At 40.2% G+C, this 21,848-nt stretch overlaps 1 protein-coding gene across 3 annotated transcripts; it reads left to right on the forward strand.

Annotated features, from left to right (window-relative positions):
• The first annotated feature begins 2,640 nt into the window (after window positions 1-2,640).
• On the forward strand, window positions 2,641-17,993 carry CD86 (CD86 molecule). 3 transcript variants are annotated; one of them, XM_064410369.1, is made up of 6 exons: window positions 2,641-2,787; window positions 7,487-7,536; window positions 8,824-9,168; window positions 13,159-13,470; window positions 15,488-15,628; window positions 16,422-17,993. In XM_064410369.1, the coding sequence occupies exons 2-6, from the start codon at window positions 7,491-7,493 to the stop codon at window positions 16,439-16,441; spliced, it is 864 nt and encodes a 287-aa protein (XP_064266439.1). In that variant the 5' UTR covers window positions 2,641-2,787; window positions 7,487-7,490; the 3' UTR covers window positions 16,442-17,993. The 3 variants fall into 3 exon arrangements, with proteins under 3 accessions (XP_064266439.1, XP_064266437.1, XP_064266438.1); XM_064410367.1 differs by lacking the exon at window positions 2,641-2,787 and adding an exon at window positions 3,992-4,380; XM_064410368.1 differs by lacking the exon at window positions 2,641-2,787 and adding an exon at window positions 6,969-7,369.
• The last annotated feature ends 3,855 nt before the right edge of the window (window positions 17,994-21,848 follow it).

Genomic DNA, 21,848 nt, shown 5'->3' on the forward strand with positions numbered 1-21,848 from the left:
CTATTTTTAATCAGAGCTGTTGAGTAGTTTGTCCTGGGCAAAGAAAAACGTGCATACAGAAACTGATTTGGAATTCATTTCTAATAATAGGCAATATATGCAGATGCTTAATAGGCAAAGGATACAGGATGGATTTTTTTTTTCTCTCCCCAGGCAGCCCCTTTTTGAATGCCACATATAAAATTTGATTCAGACAAAAGAGACTCAGGTGTGAATATTGTTTGATCTGCAGCTGGCAAGAACAACTGCACTCATTAAGCTGGGCTTTTATGAGGCTCACTGCATGCTCATAAGCCAACTTGAAACAAATCTAAATGGATGATAAAATTACAAGTTTTTCTAAGCTGGCAGAATCAAAACGAGGTTACAGGAGAAATCAAATTCCATGTAAATAAATTGGCAGTACAAGAAAATGAAGTTATCAATTTACCAAAGAATAATACATATAAATAGTCAAACACATAATCACAAAGTCTTTACTCGGTCATGTAGAAAAGTCATTGAGAATATGGCAAGAAGGGCAGCTGTGGCATAGATATGGCTTTAAATTTCTTCAATTTCCTATAAATATTATAGGAATCGGTCCTGATATCATTGTTCTTACATAACAATCCATTCAGATGTGGTTTTACTGTGTCATCAGTTCTTAAATTAACTTGGTGACTTTCAGCAGTGGAGTACGGGGGAAAGACAGGCTGCTTTTTTAAATCTCATTGTAGTAACTTCAGTCTTTGCCAAAAAAACCTGTATTTTAGATTCAAAGACCCATTTAAGCAAAGAAAAGTGAATGGTATTTGCCAGCCATAAGAACTTCTTCAAAAAGGGTTATTTCCTTCAGGCAAAATCGGAGCAAAGGTTTTCGTGAAGGCTGGGGCTACACAGCAGCTCAGGGACACTGTGAATAACACTGACACTTGTGAGAGAATTAAATGTGCCTTGAAAGGGGAATTTCAACTTAAAAAGAGGAAGCTTCTTTTGCACAGAGAGTACTTGCTATAAGTAGCACAAACGTATTTCTGATAGGAAAGGGTGGATTTTCTGTGATCTGGGCTTTTTGCGCACAGTGGAAGACAGGAACCGAGGACAGAGGAAAGGATGAACATTTCTGTTATCAAGCACAGTCCATACCGGAGTATTTTGCTGCCTCTGAGATAGGAGCACTGGAGAAAGAAATAAGACATTCCCCAGTATTGAAATAATCCTTTTGATCGAGTGCTTTAACCTTTCTTCTTTATCTGATAATGATTTGGACAGTTACAGACACAAGCATTTGTAATGCTTCTGTAAACAAGTAGGAGCACACCTTCATAAAAACATAATTGCTACTAGTGAAGTGACTCCGCAGCTGCTCTCTGTCTCATTTGAGCCACAGCTGCTGTCATAGCAGCTTCACACACATCCCTTACTTCCTGGAGCAAGCTGACCAGGCTAGAGCAGAATGAGCCAGAGTCCATCCTATGGAGGCATCAGCACAATCATTTCCTGAATTCCTGGAGGAGGATGTTTATAATCAGGACCTGGGTGAAAGGACCAAAGTGGATCTCCAGGGTGTTGTCCAATCACACACATTATAAGGAGGCTGGTTGGTCCTAATTTACACCAGTGAGTATCAGAATCAGGTCCTTTCTTCACAGCTCAGTTCTGATTGAAGGGAGAAACCAAAACCGAAAGGCAGAATCTTTTCCTTTACCTTTGTAAAGTTAATGTGCCATAAGTGCTGTGAGAAAATCAGTATGTGTCCCCAGAGTGATTTCTGCACTAGAACAGAGGCTTGGCTCATTTAACTGAGCTACGGAATATCACATATTCATTTAATAATTGAGATTAATTTATTGCAAGAAAAGTAGCACTTGATCAGCGATCCTTCTATTTGAAAAGCAGTATGAGGTTTGTGTCACATGCTCAGCTGATTTTGAAAGACTCCTACTGAAAATAAAGAATGTAACACCTGAGGACTGAGCATAGAATATATTGCGTGGCAGCTAATCCTTGTTAGCTGTGTTTGTATAGTTAGGAATCACATACAGATACATCTTTCTGTATACAGCACACACCTTGCCACCAGGGGTGCCCTGCAAACTGCTATTTGAAGTTATGCCTGTACTGCATTGTGTAGCCATGATGCCTTTTCCAGGCAAAGTGTCCTGTGCAGAAACAGGAGGCTTGGAAGAGGGACAGCCTGGGAATGGGCATTTGCATTCCCTCTTCTGACTCTTGAAGAGTGTCCAGCAACTGACTGGCCTGTGAATCAGCTGTCACCTCTAAATAGTGGCCTGTGTGGGAACAGGGTGTGCTCTCTTTCTGTTTCACTGCAAACTCAAACAGGCTGCTGTGATTTGGCGAGATGTGAACCCAGCAATTGCTGCTTCCCAGCAGACAAGTTTGCTTTATTAGCCTCGATGCAAGTGCTAGAGCTGGGAAAGGAGCACAGACGTCACCTATTTTACCTGTGATGCAGAAGTGGTTCAACCAACTTGCCAACTCTACCCAAGAGTGGCTTAAAGTGTGGAAAAATATGTACACCTGACCTTTCCTTTAGGTGGAACTCAAACACCACAGCTAATCCAAACAAATGTGTAATTCTGGTTTGATGACGTTCTTCCCCTCCGAATTTCCCCCACAGTTTCACTTGCAGGGAGAACACGTTTGTGTCCTGCAATTTGTGCAGTGGGACTCTGGGTCATGAGGCAGCCGCTGTGCCCTCTTTCACAGATACCTGCCCCAAGTCGTGGATGAAGGATTCTGCTTGCAGAGAAACTGGAATGCTCCATGATCCCTGGACCAAAGGTATTATTTAAATAATTGGTGTTTTTTGTTGTTGTTAAAAGAGGAGTTTCTAGATGTTAGAGCATAGTGATCCCACAATCATAGTGAAAGTCATGGTTCTCCTGAAGATCTTAGGTACAGTAAAGGATATTGCTGAATGGGAAAGGATACAAAATGCATTCAGAAATCAAACATTAGGAAGACAGAATGTTGGATTTTCTTCATGTAATGAAAAAATAATTAAACAACAACCCCATAATTTTTAAATGTCATTTGGAATGAAAGATAGTTCTAAAAGAATGAGCAATAGAAAATGTTTTGCAATTGATTAAAATAGTGACGCTTTTCTGACTGGGAAAGCACATAGGAAACACAAGTTGCCTGAGTAATGTATGTTTTTAAAATATGCCCCGTGTTGGATAGTTATATGGTCACATGGCTTAGTATTAGGGTGGAGGGTATCCTAGAATCCTCTGAACTCACCAAGTTAAGGAAATTTTCTTAAGGCATGATTTCCTGTCCTAAGACTTGTACAGATCAACCTCTATTTACAACACGGGGGAAGGCTGGTAAATGCATTTTTAGGATAATTTAATTTACAAGCCCTTGGGATAGCTTCCAAGTCAGCCGTGGAAAGTCTTTGTCACAGATGTCCTGCCTCCAGGAGGCTCACAGCACTGCTCATGGAGCTGCTCAGTGTTGCATAGGGTGGAAATTTTAGAAAAATTCCCCATGCTAGAAAAATAAAAAGAGTAATTTACTAGTTCAGTGTTTAGTTTTGTTTTGAGTTCAGCATGGGGCAGGAGAGTCTTCCCATGGAATATATATACCCATTGTAAGGAAACAAGCTAACTATCTGCGGGAATATGCAAGAAAGGAACATTGTGGAAGGAACTTAAAGGTAATGAAGGAACTTAGCAGTCAAAGAGCACAGATGTGACAGATGTAATGACAACATCCAAAACTGAAAACAGCAAAAAGGAGAGCAAATGAAAAACCAGGCAAGCAAAGCGTACCTGATACAAAGCTCTTGTTTACTCCAAGACCTTCATGCTTCACTGTGCCTATTGGGATTTTACATGCTGGTTTCACACGCTGGATTGGGAGGAACAGGAGACAGAAAGCCAATCTCGATAAGTTACACAGGCCAATTGTCCTCAAAAGTAAAGGGAATGAAGGGTCCTGTTTTTCCCAAACATTGGTGTTAGAGTTTTTGCAATCCAGAGGGACCTTGACATGCTTGAGAGGTGGATCAATGCAAACATCATGGAGTTAAATGAAGCAAAGTGCAAGGGCCTACACCTGTGTTGTGGCAATCCCAAGGACACCAACAGGTTGGTGAAGTGAAGTGATTGAGAGCAGCCCTGTGGAGAAGGACTGAGGCATGATAGTTGATAAAAAACTCAACATGAGCAGGAAGTGTGCACTCATAGCCCAGAAAGCCAACCATTACCTGGGCTGTATCTAAAGCAGCATGGCCAGCAGACTGAGGGAGGTGATTCTCCCCCTCTCCTCTCTCATGAAACCCTACCTGGAGTGCTGTCTACATTTCTGGTGCCCCTGACACAGGAAGGACATGGAACTGTTGGAGCAAGTCCAGAGGAAGGCCATAAGGTTGGTAAGAGGACTGGAGCCCCTCCCATAGGAATCTTCCAGTATCTGAAGGGGGTTGCAGGGAAGGGAGAGAGGTTCTTCGTCAGGAACTGTAGAGATAGGAAAGGGAGGAATGGGTGCAAATTGCAAGAGGGGAAATTTAGGCTAGATATTAGGAAGAAATTCTTTACTGTGAGGATGGTGAGGCACTGGAAGTGGTTGCCCAGAGAAGTTGTGGATGTCTCAACCCCTGACAGTGCTCAAAGCCAGGTTGGATGGCCTTTGAACAGCCTGGTCCAGTGGGAGATGTCCCTGCCCATGGCACGGGACATTGGGACTAGGTGATCTCTCAGGTTTCTTCCAACTCTTAACATTCTATGATTTTATGATTCAGGACAGGAATACCCCTGTACTGAGCCAAGAGGGAACTGCCTCATGAGTTTTCTCAGACTGGTTTGGATCAAACCAAAGCCCTCATGAATCAGGCCTGTAAAGTGCATGTACTCATATGGTTTCTTCTCCTTTCAGTGATTGCACTGCAGAGGTAGTAAATAAAAGGTTGAGTGTGACTCCTGACTGCATACTGACATAATTTCAATTAATATGCTTCTCCATTTTCATCTCTGACATCCACATGTGATTTGTAACTGTGAGTCATGGAGACCTCTCCAGGAATGGCTGAAAAAGCTCCAAAAGGGAAGACACACCATGTATGCTAGTTTTATTTAGCAAGGGAAAATATTTACCTCCCCATGGACTGACCTCACATTATTCAGGATGTCAGAGATAATTTTAAAGCCCTGGGTCTTCAAACCAGTCCCATCTCATCAGTTATCACTGGCATCATGAAAAAGTGCCACTTCCACAGATGGATGCACTCAGCCTGTGAACAGCAAAACTGCACATCCACACACAGACCCACAATGTCTATATTTCCTCTCTTGCCTGGCCACCTTTGACTGCTGGTCAGTTCTGGGACTGAAGACTTTCAATGGCCTGCAGATATGAGAGTGAATTGAGCATAGAATTTGTATTGAATATGCCAAAGGAATGGTGTAAGTAGCCCACAGTGATACTGTGTAATTTCCCTTCCTTCCTTCAGTCTTCTGGACACTGGTTCCAATGATTTGCATTTGTTGGTTAAAGGCATTTTATAAAAAAGGGGAAGTAATGCTCCTTGCAGCACTCAAGTTGTAGCGGCCCAATTAATGATTCAGCAGTTCTCTATAAAACAGCTCCCATGAGAGAAGCATCAATTCCCCTCTGCAGGGAAGGTGGGTGTACACCCCTCTGCAGACCCACATGATCCTTCTTCATGCCAGTACCCTAGCAACATGCCTTCTCCTGGAAGATGGCAGCCAGGAAAACATGCAGGAATTTTGAGGACTTCTGTCCTCCCAGCTCCAAATTCAAACCATAAAGAAAGGCATGCAGTGCTATTTGGTATTTTTTGCCTGGGTTTTTTCTCTCTCACTCTCATTTTCAGTTCTGGTTTTGCTCTTTGTTTCTGTGAGACAGTCATTGCAAAACATGCAGAACACTCTCTCCACTTATGTCAGTAGTTGCTGAATTGCTTTAATTTCTTCTCTTACACACTTGCACTGAATCAAAAAATATAAAGCTATCCTTTATTCGTCACTTGACTGAAAGCCAAAATTCTTATTTATAGGCTGGAAATATGACTGCTGCAAAGTAGTTTCTGTTGTTTTCAGTGGCTTGGCACAGGCATTTTTACTTAGGCAGCCAGTTGTCTGGTTCATTTCAGTGGGGCACAGCCTGGGAGGGAAAATCCTTTGATAAAAGTTTACCATGCAGTTGGGTGGCTGGAGCAGAAAAAGAATGACCTCTGTCTATTACAATGGATTCTGCATGAGCCCTCCATCCCCTCCTGCCTCTTCTAATATAACAGGTGGATCAAAAGAAAGTTATCCATATCCTCCAAGCCATGTGGACTTCTTTCTACCCTTTCCTAAGAAAAGGTAGGATGAAGTTGGAAAAAATACCATTGTCAGTCCTGTACATTACAGTCCACTCACAAAACATGTCAGTGGACTGAGTGGAATTCTGTATTAAACAGAAGAAGACACCAAAGACCTGGAGTAAAAGTAAAGACCCAAGTGTACTAGCCTAAAATAAAACATGACAAAAAATGGGAAACCATCCATCAGGAAAGTGTACTACCAGTGAGGACAGCAGGCAGAGATCTCACTGGTTGAGATGATAACTGGAAAGTTTTACATCTGCTCCTGCAAAAAAGGTTTCTTTGGAGCTGTTTGAAGGAGGAGAGTGAAGGACTTTGGCAAGGGTGATATGGAGGCTTCTCCCAAATATATGGAAAAGGCACACAAAAATCACAAAGGTGATGCTAAAATGCAAAATAGCAAACACAGACCAGATGCAGGTGCTGCACTCAGGCTGCAGGGGAATGACATTTGGCTGTTTACCAGGACTGTGGGCCCTTACATCACATGAACCCAAGCAGCCAGAGAGGTGTTTTGCTTAGGAAAGAAGACACAGGGGGGTTTTCTTGAAAAACTGGTTCTTTTTTTACCATGGACTGTGTGCTGTTTAGCATCAGCTCTCTATTATATATCACAGGATTTCTCTATGTTATCCTTTGCTGTTGTTAAGGATAGGTTCCTGTTCCTGTCACAAAACTGAAGATCACACACTTCATCACTTCTGGTAGCTGACATCACCGAGACGTCTCCCCCACCTCTTCCTTCTTCATCACACTCTCCTCCCTCTCTACTTTCAATTCCCCATCTTCTTCCCCACACTGCCAGGCCAAGCATGCTCCCCATTCCTCTTTCCTCCCCTCCAGACGTTTTGGGTACTTGTCCTGCCCTTTAGACCTCAGAAACTCTGTGTTCCTCCCATGGCATACACAGTCTGCAATAACCTTGCACAACATCACCTCTGTAAACCAGAGATCTGCCATGGCATGCTAGTTGTGGTTGCTAAAGGCTGGGAAACACATAGAATCCCTTGCACCAGTCTATGGAAAAAGGTGAGATTAGCTTTATAAATACTCTCTCTTGCTAAAACTTCTTGTTTTACCAGTTCTTTGGGAGTACTGGAGTGTTTTCAACCTCTAACATGTTTCTTTCTTTCCTTCTTCTTACAGTGTCATGGAGGTCTGCATATTCTTCCTTTGTGCTATGATATTTCTCCCAGGTAAAAGGCACATTTTTAATTTTTAAAACTATTTTGATTGTTTGTGTCCTGCTATGTGATACTTTCTCATTCACTAAGAAGCTCATTCCTTACTTAGTAGTATTAATCACTTCCATTGCACAATCAAGGTCATATAGCCCATGTGACATGTATTTAAATTGTGCGCAGGGACTATAAATATATATAGTAAGTACTTTCTCTCTTCAACTTTATATCTTTACATTACACTTATTTTATGTTGCTCTTAAATTCTCAATTTAAATCTGCCTTTAAAATGTGTGTGTATCACCTCTGTGCATTATAGAGAAGAGCAGTACTAAACTGAAAACTGTCAGTTTGTTATGGGACAACTGGAGTTTGAGGCAGCCACAGAGATCATTTTGCAGTCTGGTGCTCTGGAAGAACAGTCACAACTTTGCATCAGGAGAGAGACTGTAAATCTTCTCCTCCTTTTGAACACAGCAGAGATGTTTGTATCTTCTGGGACAGAGGGCTGCATTTCTTATTCCAAGCAAACACAGCCCCCCCCAGACCACTACTCATAATAATGGACACATGCACATGGGAAACCAGGAGAAAAATCATCCCTTGTGTAGTGCACTTCATCCTTTCTTTGCATGAAGGCATAATTGTGTTTATTGACCATTTCTGTTAACAAGATCAGCAACAGAACAGTTAAACCTGACATTTACTCTGTCATTAAATTCTAAATTAATTACAGAACAGTTAAATCTGACATTTAATTTGTCATTAAACTTTAGATTAATTCTTCATTGAGACTGAAAGTGTTCACCTGCTTCTGACCTTCTGGTCATGCATTCCCTAGACACTCACATTTACCACCCAGTGTGTACTTTACAGTTTCTTCAAAAACTTAACTCATTGTTATTTTCTTAGGAGAATTAACTCAACTTTTTAATCAGAAATTGTGCAACTATCTTCTTTGTGGAAGAATCTCATTATACTCAGGATGCTGCAAGCAAGGACTGTTTGAATTTTTTGCATGACATCTTCTAAAATATAGATGCTCATGATCTCTGTGTGGTAGGCCTTCTTTGGAAAGTAAAAAATAGGAAGAAAAATAAGAAATAGTTTTATGACCTGAACTCCTCATGACTAAATGAGTCAGTTTGAACAACTACGTGTCCTGTCATACCTAGTGGGAGAATTTGTGTCTAAATGCTGGTGTTTTTATTTCCATGGTTGTTAAGTGTTGGATATCTGAGTGCAACTTGATATGCTTTTGTAGCTGCTGGAAATCTTGATTTTTCTGTCTCTCTGTCTAAGGTATTGCTGCCAGTGTGCATCCAGTGAAGGCATTTCTCCATCACACTGTACACCTATCCTGCTATTTTCCAAACTCTCAGAAAATTGATGTGAAGAATGTAATAATCTTTTGGCAAAAAGACATTCATAAAGTGGTGCACGAAGTATATTATGGCCAAGAAAAGCATGAGAATCTTAGTCCTGAATATATAAATCGCACCAAGGTGGACATGGGCAAATTGACCTTGCAGTTGTTAAATGCAGGAGTTGAGGACGAGGGACACTATCAATGTATTATTATGCAAAAAAAACCTGAACAATCAACAGAGGTCATACACCAATCTGAGTACTCACTGCACATCATTGGTAAGTAATCTCTTCCGATTGCCATCTGGTCTGTAGGATTCTCTGTGGTTTTTTTCAGCACAGAAATATGGGTCCTGTCTCCAAGCTCCTGAAATTGTGCCTGTTCTGGAGCAGAATGTCTAAAGATAGATAAGAGACTTGCTTCCTGCAAGTTTTATGGCTTTTAGGACTCTGGAAAATATACTTGTTTATTTGCATCTGATAAACTACCTTTTATTAAAAGTAGCAGTAGTTATCCAACCTTACCAACAGTGGTGGCAAATTAGAATTGAAACATAGCAAGATCTCTGCAAACACACAGCTATTTTATGATCATATAAATCACAGGGAAAATAAAGAAAAAACAGCCCACGTGGAGGAGTAGAAATTCATATGTTCAGCTAAAGGAAGGCAGAAAATACCTCTGAAGAAAATTATATACATACATTGGTAAGATTCCACCTGATTTTTTTTGCATCAGAGAATTTTTTGTAATCAGAGGAAAAGGCAGTAAATCTTTTAACTGGGAAATGGAAGTGAGACACCAATATTTTCTTTACATTTTCTAATATTTTTTTTAATTCCTAATATATAATCCTAATGTTTCTCTATTTTAAACTATTCTCTTAGTAACCTTTATCTGTATGCCTGTGTTCTGTCTTTCACTGCGGTAGTGCTAGTCATTAATAAAACAGCTTCTAACTTGCACTGGTGTTTTCAGCATAGTGCTTGAAAAGAGAACAGGCTAAGTGTAACAGCAGCCAAAACCAGGGTACCAGGACAATTGACCCTATTTAGCTTTGTGCTACTAGCAAGTGTTCTCTTGATCCACAGACAGAAAATGTAGATTGTTAATTTTGATTCTCCCAGGATCTACTGAAGAAGCATTTTCAGTGACATTTCGGAACTCAGAAAATCACAATGTGCACTCAGTATCAAGGCCCTTAGTTTAAGATGTGTAGCATCAAGTGCTCAATCAATTCAAACAGTTGGACCAGTTATCAACTTACCCAAAATCTGAGCAGCATATTACAGATATGCACTCTTAGGACTAAAACTCTCCTACATGTTTTAAGGTTTACCTTAGGAAGGCAGTTTTAACAATGTGCTGTTTTCTTCCTTCCAAATTATTCTCTGTTCAATAAACTCCCAAAGGAAGGAGCCATACAAAACCATATTTTAAAAAAAGTCAAGCCCTTTAAAATAATTAGATGAAAAATACAAATACTGAAATGTACCTGTGCTAACATGCTGCTTTTTAATTAGAATCTCATATCACACATGGAGGGATTTTTCTAGTTTGGCATGTCACATTTAAAATGGGCATAAGAAAAACTGATGGCTGTACAAGAATGACAGGGCAGTCACACAAAGCTATCTAGATCACTCAGTGACAAAGCGTGCAGTACCTTTGAATACAATTTAAATGTATTATTTTTATGTATGACATTATTACAATATATAGATAGCATGAAACTATATCAGAGGAGGTTTAAGTTGGATAGCAGGAAAAGGTTCTTCACCCTGGGGGTGGGTGGTCAGGCACTGACAAGTTCCCCAGGGAAGTGGTCACAGCACCAAGCCTGAGAGAGTTCAAGAAGAGTTTGGACAAAGCTCTCAGGCACATGGTTGTGACTCTTGGGCATCCTTTGTGGGGCCAGGGGTTGGACTTGATGATCTTTGTGGGTCACTTCTAACTCAAGAGATTCTAGGATTCTATATATATGTTAGATGTATTTCATACAGCCACAATGACTTATATAACAACAAATCCTTCTCCAGAAAAAAAAAAGGAAGGCTTCACAGTAGAAAAGCTGGGCTCTTAAAAATGTAAGGTAGGGACCATGACGACAAGCAGCTTGACTGGAAAATCTGCTATTGTGGCATGTCTGCAGTGCTTCCTCTGGATAGATCAATAAGGGAAGTAGGTGAGACTAGAGAAGCTGTTTCAAAATATGCCCTACTCAAAGCATTGAGACTGAAATGATGTCACAAGAGAGACTTACAGCTGCTCATTTTAAAGGGGATGTTGAAAAACTGAAAAGTGTGGGAAAAGCTCTAGTAGAGTTATCTGAAGGCTGGAAAAAATACTGTTAACTAGAAACATTAAAACAACAACCTTGCAACCTTATAACACAGAATCATCAGAAGAGTTTTGTTTCCAGAATGTGAGAACCTGAAATACATGTAAAATACTGCATATTTTAAAAAAAAGTAAAGGCTAGTTAATTAATTCAGTGACAATCAGTGTCTGGAAGGAAGTAAGGCAGATGGTCACTTAAGAAAATAGAACAAAAGCAAGGCAATTAAGCCATTGAGAGAAATATTAAGGGCTTGATGGACTGATGTCTCTTGAGATATTTAATCTAATCCCAAAGTTTTTTGGAAGACACTATCTTTAAATACAAAAGACTTCCCGAAATGTGCTTTTCTGTTAACAACCATAAACCCCATATATGTAGTCCACACCCTGAATGCAGCCAGCATCACTTTTCAGTAAATTGAGATTCCAGAAGCTATAAAAAAGAAGTGCAATGTATATTCCACTATTTCCACTTGCTTACTGTCAATAAGATTGAAGCCCTTAAATCATTTGGATGTTGTGGTAAGTTTCATAGCCATGGATTACATTCTTGCTATCCCTATAAAATACAAAGGAAGAAATAAATTCTCCAGACCTTGTCTGACAGCAGTCAGCTAAGCAAGTCAGACCTTGAGCTTTTCTGAGGGACAACTTAACTAAATTTTGAGGTATAGAAAAGGGGGAGATTTTCAATTTTGAATTCATATCCATCTACTCTCTTGGGGGGATTTAAGTGACTAAGCTAAATCCTACACATTGTGTACTGAATAGAGAAAATAAAAGCAACATCATGTTTCCTCATTCATCCATATTAAGAATTCTCCAGGGCAAGGATTAGATCCTTGTTCCAACACATTGAATGTGTGAGCAGAAGGGTGAGACCCTCTCAAGACTCACATTTTTCTAAGAACCCTTTTCCCTTCTCCAGTATTTCTGCATATTGTCTTTAGTCCTATTGGCCCTAAAAAAATGAAGCATTTGCAATGAAATCTTGAGTTTACTTCTTGTGATTTGTTTCTGACTTTTTGGGAGGTTCTTCGGGTTTTTTTTTTTAACTTGCTATGTGCCAATTTAGTGGTCAGTATTATGTCAACACTCTGTCCTTCTCCTTTTCCATTATAGTCTATTATTTTCACTATGAGCCTCTGACCAAATAAATCCTGGCTGAGAATATCTGGATTAATTAAGAGTGGATATTGGTTAAAAGCTTCTATTTATCATTCATATTTTATGTTTAAATAGTTCTACCCATTCCTGTTTCACTATTTCTCGCACGGAAAACTTGGCTTTTTAAAGTAACAGGTGGGTTTTTCACTTATTGTGATGAATACTCAATAACACAAAATAAAAAACCCTTATGCTATAGTTAATTGCACCAGAAAAGTTAAGCTAAGGGAACCCTGCCACAAAGTGACGATAAATTATATGTTGCAAAATGTGTACTTGCAATACTGACAGACACCGGGGATATTTCTACTTAAATGGCACTGCACTTTGAATTTACCCCATCTGGATTATCTCAGATTATTTCTTTTTTTACATTTCCCAGTTAGATATTTGTGGGTTTCCCCTTACCCATTCAGGACATCAAAGGTAGGGAGAATTGTGGTCCCTTCCCATCTTCTGCTTAAGCCCTTATTTGTAAGCAGGCCAGATTTCATTATTCTGTGGTATTAATGTGTCTTAAAGAGGTGGGAGAAACAGCCCATTGTCTGGCTGATGAGACTTGCATCCTTGAAACACCCTGAGAACAAGAAGCAGCAAGTCTACATGCACACCAAAAAAATGTCATACAAATCCTTTCTTGGAATGCCCATTGTCTTCCTGAAGAAAGACTTGTTTCTGCCTGAAAATCTTAAATAACTGGCAGAGACTGTCCCAAACGTGGTGTGGCTGGCTCATGATACTCTGTCTTTGGTCTATTTCAGCCAACTATAGTAAACCTGAGATAGCAGAACTGCACTCCGGGGAACTAAAGCCCAACGGATACTTGAACCTCACCTGCTCTTCCAGTGGAGGTTATCCAGAGCCCGAGGAGATGACTTGGCTGATTTCACATGAGAACATAACACACAGCAGTACGGCTCACATGGATGTCTCACAGGATGCTGTGACAAAGCTGTACAACGTCACCGGCAAGCTGAATATCCCAGTTCCTACAGGGAGCCCCACTAATATCAGCTGCTTGCTTCACCTTAGGGAGCAGCTGGGAAGCCTTGTCTCAGTCCCACTGGGCATAGGTGAGTCTCCATTTGGCCATTCCAATTTCTGCATGGGTAGGAGCAGGCAGTAGCACACACAGCTGATCAAAGACAGCAGCATGGTCAAGGCAGGGAATAACTCTAAGTAGGAGTAGAAGTTGGTTAAAAGTGTTGTAGGTTCTCTATCCTGTTCACTGCTAAACTTCCTCCCTTTTCCACATGGGAAATCTTGTTACAGCAATGAGAGGGCACAGAGAAGGAATTGCTACACAACCCAGAACACAGCCCTGTTGACCTCCTCCCTGGAAGATGCTGCAGTAGCAACTAAGCAACCAGTCTCTGAAGGTGACAGCTGTTGGGAGAGGTTGTCACTTCACAGAATCAGAGGACTGGAGAGGTTGGAAGGGGCATCTGGAGATGATCTAGTTCAACCACTCTGCTCAAAGTAGGGTCAATAGGTAGCACAGCACATTATCCAGCTGAATTTCAAACAGCTCCCAGGATAAAAACTTCACAACCTCTCTCAGCAAATTTCCAGAGTTTGACTACCCTGATAGTAAAAAAGGGATCTTTTGCTGGTTTCAAGTGCTTGAGCTGCTATTCTTAATCATTCCTTAGAAAGAGGCAGAAGGCTAAACACAAGAGTTCCATGGACCATATTTGGCTCACAAACTGCCAGATAGAGCTGAGTTTAACTGTAAAGACCATGAAACTTGGACTAATATTAGAAGCATTCCTGGTGGTTTTCATAACATTTGGCAGAATTCAGTGCACATTCCAAAATGACTATTTGGGGATTTTTCTTCTCTGAAATTGTGTCTTTTTTCAGACACCTCTTGCAAGAAGAAGCTGGGGACCTGAGTTCCATTATGACTTTACTGCCAGATTATCTCAGGGTTCCACATGGCTGATCCTTTCTTTAAACTAAAGCAGTATTTTATTTATCTTCTGGACCAGGAAAACTTCTTTTCACATTTTTTTTAGAAGCTATAGCACAAGAACACCAAAATAAAGACAATTCCCATTTTAATTATAGGTTCATTTGGCTTGCACATGTTTCTTTTAGACAATGCTCAAGATGGAGAGCTGTGCTTCAATTAACAGAAACAAGGAGCCAAGAGGGAATGGTAGTATTGTAGGAAAGACTACCAGGGTAGTATAAACATGCACCTTTATTACTGCAGATGTAAAAGAAATTTGCCACTTGTTCTGAAAAAGTTCCACGGTGCAGTTTCCTTAATATAAATTTAGCTAAAGGGTTAAGTTATCAACACCAGATATGGCAAACTGCCCCTGTTGTCTTTGCATTCTAGGACTTTTAAATACTATTAAAATACAATCCAGAAGCCTTCTAATGTTTGTTCAGTTCTGCACATTCCTTATTAGTCTTGAAATAGTTATCTTAGCTATAATGCTGAATCTTCTTCTTTCCTCTTCAATTCTTCTCTCCTCTCTGGCTTTATGAAAATAGATACCTGACAAACAGTGGTGGTGGGTAAGAAACCAGGAACTCCACACAAACATATGTTTTGTTTGGCAATAACTGAACCTCTATCAGCTGCTAACCCTGCCAACCAAAACCTCAAAAACACAAAAACCAGAAATAGAGGGAAAGTCCTTTGAATTCCCTGCTACTTTCACATCCCTTACAGCATTTCATTAGGCTTTGACCATCATTTCCAACAGACACTAAGGAGTAACATGTTCCAGGTTCTTCCAACTTGCACGGTAACACGGAGTAACAATTGGCATAGTAGCTGTCTCATAGGTTGTTGCACCAATTAAGTTGCTGATCTTTCACACGTTACCCAAACCTCAGAAAGAGTCCTTTGCTTTACTGCTGTTGAAGTGACCAGTTAGAACAGGTAGTTTCACTAGTTATTGGAAAGGGAAATAAAATAATAGGGATAGTGGTTTATTGACACTACTAAAGCAAAAAGGATGCCAAGGGCCTCAACCTAAACTTCTTTTTCACGTAACTTTGGGATAGAGTGTTTAAAGTAATTGTCACCAAATTAATCTTTGCTGTGTGTATCTTCTCTGTTTTCTTATTCAGAGATACAAGAGAAAGAAATGGAGCAAGCAAAGATAAATTTCTTTGGCCCACTTATAGCTGTGGTTGTACTGATCATGTCTGCACTTCTTCTGGGTTTTGTGATATTAAAGAAGAAGAGAAATATCTTGTCTACGAACCAGAGTAAGTTACTACCTGCCATTCAGCTCTACTGTCCCTCAATTCACAGCCTTTACCCATTGTAATCATCCCTTTACCTACTTTCAAGATGCTAACAGAAAGTTAAGTTTCATGTTCGACTTAAGCTAAACTTCCTAGGACAATTTAGTTTCTGTAGTAACTCAGTCCATCCTGCAGTAAGTCAAAGCATCTTTCTCCTGTCTCATCCTGGAATCCAATTCTCCCTCTTTTTTGTGCTCTGTGAGACTGCCATGGTACCAGCTTACCACCTTTCCCAGTAGTTTCATCCTTCTTTTTTTTTTTTTCTGGGTTTGGGGTAGATTTGGCTCTTAAAGTCATTGAACTATATAAATCTTTCTCGCCTATCAATACTTATAAGAAAGGTCGAGTTGGGGCATGGATGAGATGAACTTACAAGAAGTTCACGGAAGGATTTCTGTCATCACAGAGTTGAACATTGCTCCACCACAAGCTGCCCACACACTGGGCCGAAAGAATCATCTTGTACTGGGAACAGAACTTGATCTTGGCATTTCATTTCTCTATTTTGTTCCGAGACTAATTCTCAGCAGTGCAGGGTTTATTCAGTACTGAATCATGTTGACATCAGAATCTATTTTCCTTGTAGCAAGAGGGAAATGCATTCCTCAGTCAGTCCTATTTCCCTATACAGCCAAGGGTCCTGAGCCCCACCTTGTTCTTTTCTCAAATTCTAAGATAACTGGACATTTACTATCAACTCCTTTACAGCTCCTATTTTTCACATTTCTGTAAATCACATATTGATCTATTCTAGGTATCAGTCTAGCAGTCTAGAAGCTATCCAACTTGAACCTGAGGCCGTCAGCCAGACTGCTGACTGGGAACCACCTCTGCACCCAGCAAAGCATGAGGTCCTGTGTTTTTAGAGGTCCTGCCAGAACAAGAATCCTTCCCAGAAGCCCTTCAGAACAGCATGCAACACTTTTGTATGACGGCTGAAACCTACTGCCCAGTGTTCTCTGCTTTTATTGTTGCTCCAGAATGGTAGTAAATGGTAGTAAACATGATGCTCTGCCTGTCTGCATGACTACCTTTTTGTTGTATCTTTTATTTTGCACTGTGACAATGTAAAATCCTGAGAGTCAATGGAGAAAGCAGAGCTACATGGGTCACAGAATGTCTCAGAAATAGAAAGAGTTAAGCCACAATCTGTGAATCATAACCACCACTGCAAACACCATTAGAGGTAAGCTATCCATAAATCATAGAATCATAGAACCATAGAATAGTAGGATGACTTGGGTTGGAAGGGACTTGAAGGTCATCTAGTTTCAAGCCTCCTGTCTAACCGTAAGCCATAAAGGCTTTTGGCAGAGCCACTGTGGCTTTGTACCAGTAACTGCCTTGTAAAGCTTCACATCAGGAAGAGGAATTTTGGAACACATCCCTGCTTTCTGAGAAAAGTAATGGAATTCCTATCAAGAATTTGAATCCAGAAATAATCTAAAGGAAATATTTGCTTTAAACATAATTGGTGATTAACTTCTTTTTTTTTTTTATATATCATCCAAACCTAATATACCCAGACAGTTAGTACTTCCACACTTTGTTCCTTGGTATTCTGACTGAGAGTTGTAAGAGTTGCTCAGGTGGATGCAGGGATAGAAAATGACAGCATGAGGTATCATATGTGTGTATATCTAACCATACAAAATTAGGCTGAGCAGATAACAAAAAAATATTACATAAGTCATGTTCCTTTTTGGTTGACTATGTTCTTAATTTTACTTCAGACCTTGATGATAGACCAATTCATACACTGTGGTATGTTCAGCCACAGGAAGGAGTTTTATCCTTCAGAAAAGATCCTTTGTTTTGCTCAAAATGTGTCAGTTCTCCAATCTTGAATGATCTCTGCACTTTATATTCTTCAACAGCACTGACATCTTTCCAGAGGAAGAATGCAGCAGAACTGAGACAAAATTCTTCTGAGATCTTGATTGTGTCTGTAGGTCTGACACTTTAAGAAAGAGCAGGGACATTAGCATCATATTCGTAAGACAAATTTCAGCTCAGAGTTGCAGTCTGGGGCCATAAATTCTCTACAGTTGTTGGGTAGAAATATTCTTTTCTGTTAAATGATGAGAGTTGCTAGATTCCACCTCAATTTTTACTCCATTTTCAAGTATGTGAGAGAAATGCACGTCCTTTTGAGTTATCTAAACTATTTGGAGCCAGTTTATTAAGCTATTACACTAACATTCCAAATATTTTCCTTCAGATTAATATCATTAAAATGTTAGAAGGTAAAGATTTTAATTTTCTGTAAAAGTTTATACTTTTTAGCAAACTTATTTAATGATGGATTAAAACATATGTCTTTTTCTGTGTTGCTGTTTTTATTCTCCTATGATTAAAGCATCATGTTAGGGAATACCAACATTTGGTTTTCTCAGGGAGGGAACATTTCCAGAATTACTTCTTGGAAGCAAATTAATAAAAAAGGTATTGCTGCAATGACTGAGAATGGCACAACTGGAGGTTTCATATGTTCATCTGTACATATGTACATATGATATGTGCATCTGCAGCTGTAACTAGTGGGAAAGGCAACATGGTGGGTTAGGTGTATCCTTTGAAAACTCCCTGCCATCCATAATTTGTTCCTAATTGGTGAAGTTGTTTGTTTTCTCCCTTGCCATCCCTCTACTTTAGGCTGCCAACCTCCTTTTATTAACTGCTCAATTTCTCTACCTCCTCTATTCTTTCCCTTAAATCAAATCTAATTCTTTCCTGCAGGTAAAGATTTAAGGGGGAAAAAGCAAATGGGCTTCAGGGAAAATCTTAATTTGTCTCTGTGTGTTGAAACATTAATCCTCTGCACTAGCAGGTGTAATGAGCACAGTAGCAAGGCACTGGAAAAGCATAGCTGATGTCCTGGCATTTTTGTCCTCCGTACAAATGCATTCAGATTTCCAGGCTATTGCCTCACACACTTAATTTCTTTCTTTGGCAGCTGTCAGTCAGTTAGTGACTCCATCAATATGGCAAGCACAGGAAAGAGTGTACATGCTGTGGTACTATGAACCACAGCATGGGACAGCTTCACTCAAAAACACCATTCCTTTATTTTTAGACAGAACATTATGAATTTCAGAAAACATGGAAATGTTAACGAAGAAATGGCAAAGATGGTTCAATTTCACATCCAATGTGCTAATGCAAAATTCTGTTATCAGACTGAGAGTTGTGATAGATTGCTTCAAATTCACTGATTACCAGCACTAAATCACCAAATAGTTGAGGTTGGAATGGATCTAGGGAATGTATCCAGCTCAACCCTCCTGCTCAAGCAGGGTCACCTGGAGCAAGTTGCCCAGGTCTGTGTCCAGACAGTTTGTCATTATCTCCAAGGAGGAAGACTCCACAGCATATCTGGATAATCTGGTGCAGGGCTCAGTCACCCTTCAGATTAAAAAGGATTTCCTTCTGAAAGGTGTTCAGAGAGAACCTCCTGTGTTTCAGTTTGTGCCTATTGCCTTTGGGTCTGTCACTGGGCACCACTGAAATAAGTCTAGCTCAGTCTCTTTTGCACCCTCCCTTCAGGGATTTATACACACTCATGAGATCTCTCTGAGGCTTCTTTTCTCTAGGCTGAGCAGCCCCTGTGCACAGATGAGAGATACTCCAGTCCTTTAATCATCCTTGTAGTCCTTCACTAGACTCTCTCCAGTATGTCCACGTCTCTCACATACTGGGAAGCCCCGAACTGGACACAGGACTCCAGATGGTGCCTCACCGGTGCTCTTTAGAGGGGCAGGACCACGTGCCTCAGCCTGCTGGCAGCTCTTTCCCTGGTGCAGCCCAGACACTGTTGGCCGCCTTTGCCACGAGGGCGCACTGCTGCCTCATCTTCAGCTTGTCCACTAGGCCATCCCTGTCCTTTTCTGCTCAGCTGCTTTCCGGATGGATTGCCCCAGCCTGTACCTGTGCATTTTGGGGACTATTCCTCCCAAGGAGCAGGACTTTAGATTTCCTTAGGTTTTTTCCGGAGGTTCCTCTCTGCTCATTTCCCCAGCCTCTTGAGACCTCTCTGGATGGCCACACAACTGTTTGGGGTCCACTCCTCCAAGTCTTTTATCATCTTTAAACTTGGTGAGTGTACGTTTGCTCCCAGCATACAGGGTATTAGCACAGAGAAAAGTCAGTTAGTTTTATTGAACTACTGCAACAAACAATATTTTCCTGTGCTTAATAAGTGACGGAACAGGGGAGTGTTGCATTTCCATAATATTCTACAGTTACTCCTGAGGAGATTGATATTACAAAAGCACCCCATGGCAAGTATACTTTAGGGTATTTTTTCCTCTTTCAGGTGAATTATTTGCTACTGGAGGTTACACTCAACCACAAAAAAAAAAAACCAAACAGTAATTCCATTAAAGAAATCTATGTTTTGGTTTCAAATTATCTTTCTTCCTCCTTTCCAAACTCAGAAGGCAAAAAGCAAAATTATATATATATAAAATGTGTCTCTACACTGGAATGCCAGGCTGTCAAAATTCAGAATTGATCTCTCCTTGGTTTTCCTGTGCACTAGGAGGACCATAATGCTGGGACAGCGGAGGATTTAAGGAAGACATGTTTTCTGATTTCAGGATGGACTGCCAGAAGGTTTTCAAGAGAAAAACTACAATTAGACAGGAAAGCTGTGAAAGATGGGAAATGGATGAGGACTGAGAAAGTGTAAGGAGATGAGTGATACACAAGGCTGGCTTGCAACAGCAAGTGCAAATATATCAAGTTCAGAGCTGCTTCATGACTCCAGGAAAGCTGGGCAAGGCTTGCCACTAGCAAAGGAAGATTCTGCATAGAGGTCTAGAAATTCAGTATATTCTTACAGACCTTAATGTGTCATACTCCTCACATACTTGTGAAACTTATGGCAGATATGCAAGATCAAATTATCCTCCACTTGGTGTATTCTTGATATTGAGACCAGCATATCTTTTGTGCATTGCTTTTGTTAATCTCTTAAAACAAAACAAAAATACAAAAACAAAACCAACCCCATGAAAATAATAAAAAATAATGGCCAGCCACATTCTTCTAATAAGCAATACTTATTATTTCAGAAGGGCACAAACCTAGGTAAAATGGGAAGATGAGTTGAGAGTGGCTCAGATTGCAGTTACATACCTATGTACACAGCTGGTGCACCATGTGCATTGCCTGCCCTCTTCTGAAACACTCATTTGATTTAACTTGTACAGGTTTTTAAATGGGACTATGAAACAGAAGCAATGGAGAGATCTTACTTCTTTACCTTGCACTATTAAATGCACTACCATAACCAGAAACATAAGTAATATTTTTTAAAAAGTTAAAATATTAGAATTGGAGAAGAAGTGAAAAAATATGATTAAGTCTCTAGAAAGAGTGTTTACAATGTGGAGTTTATGGAGTTCAACCTATGCAGATGATGAAGAAAATGGAGAAAGTACCTGATGAATCTGTCCAGTACAAAAACACTTTAAATGACAATTAAATGAGGAAGGTGAGGAAGATCCTTCCTACTAAGTGACTCTTACTGGGAGCCCAGAACTGGACACAGTACTACATGTGGGGCCTCACCAGTGCTGAGTGGGGGAAGAACCCCCTCCTAACCCAGTCTGGGATACCATTAGCTTTCTTTGTCACTCATGATCAGCTTGGTGTCCACCAGGACTATTTCTGCAAAGCTGCTTTCCAGCTTTGCCAGCATGTGCTGCTGCATGGAAAGGAGACAAAGGAGTTGAAAGAGTCAGAATAATCAGGTTTCTTGAACATATATGAAAGATCCAGCATATAATACATTTGTACTGTGGAATAGAAAGAGATTCATTTAACAAAATATGAGGGGGGAAACAAATTATGACACCTAGCAAGAGATTCTGTGTGGAAAGAAAAGCCAAGACAAAGCCAATGAAAGAAAAAAAGATGCTCAGTATCCTATTCCTTTATCACTAGATAGTTTCTTGAAAGAATTATGAGTAACCACAGCTTCTATTTCTCAAGTTGCCTATGGCAACAGAGCATATTGTAAGCAAGGAGGAAGCCTTTCCTAGTAGATCAGACTACTAGGAAAGAGGATCTTAAAACTGCAAGATCTTCTTTCTTTGGAGATTTTTCTTTCTGTGCTTAAGATACTGTGCAAGATCTGCTGTCCAATTACTGTTTGGAGAGTGACACAGCTGAGGCT

This window comes from Passer domesticus, chromosome 2, assembly GCF_036417665.1.
Source record: "Passer domesticus isolate bPasDom1 chromosome 2, bPasDom1.hap1, whole genome shotgun sequence".
Classification (NCBI taxonomy): domain Eukaryota; kingdom Metazoa; phylum Chordata; class Aves; order Passeriformes; family Passeridae; genus Passer; species Passer domesticus.

Excerpts from the sequence above, each read along its gene's own strand:
- CD86 (XM_064410367.1), top strand. The coding sequence starts at position 4,343 with ATGGAACTGTTGGAGCAAGTCCAGAGGAAGGCCATAAG. Across the intron at positions 4,381-7,486 it reads GTCCAGAGGAAGGCCATAAG|TGTCATGGAGGTCTGCATAT; the intron begins GTTGGTAAGAGG and ends TTCTTCTTACAG. Across the intron at positions 9,169-13,158 it reads GTACTCACTGCACATCATTG|CCAACTATAGTAAACCTGAG; the intron begins GTAAGTAATCTC and ends GGTCTATTTCAG.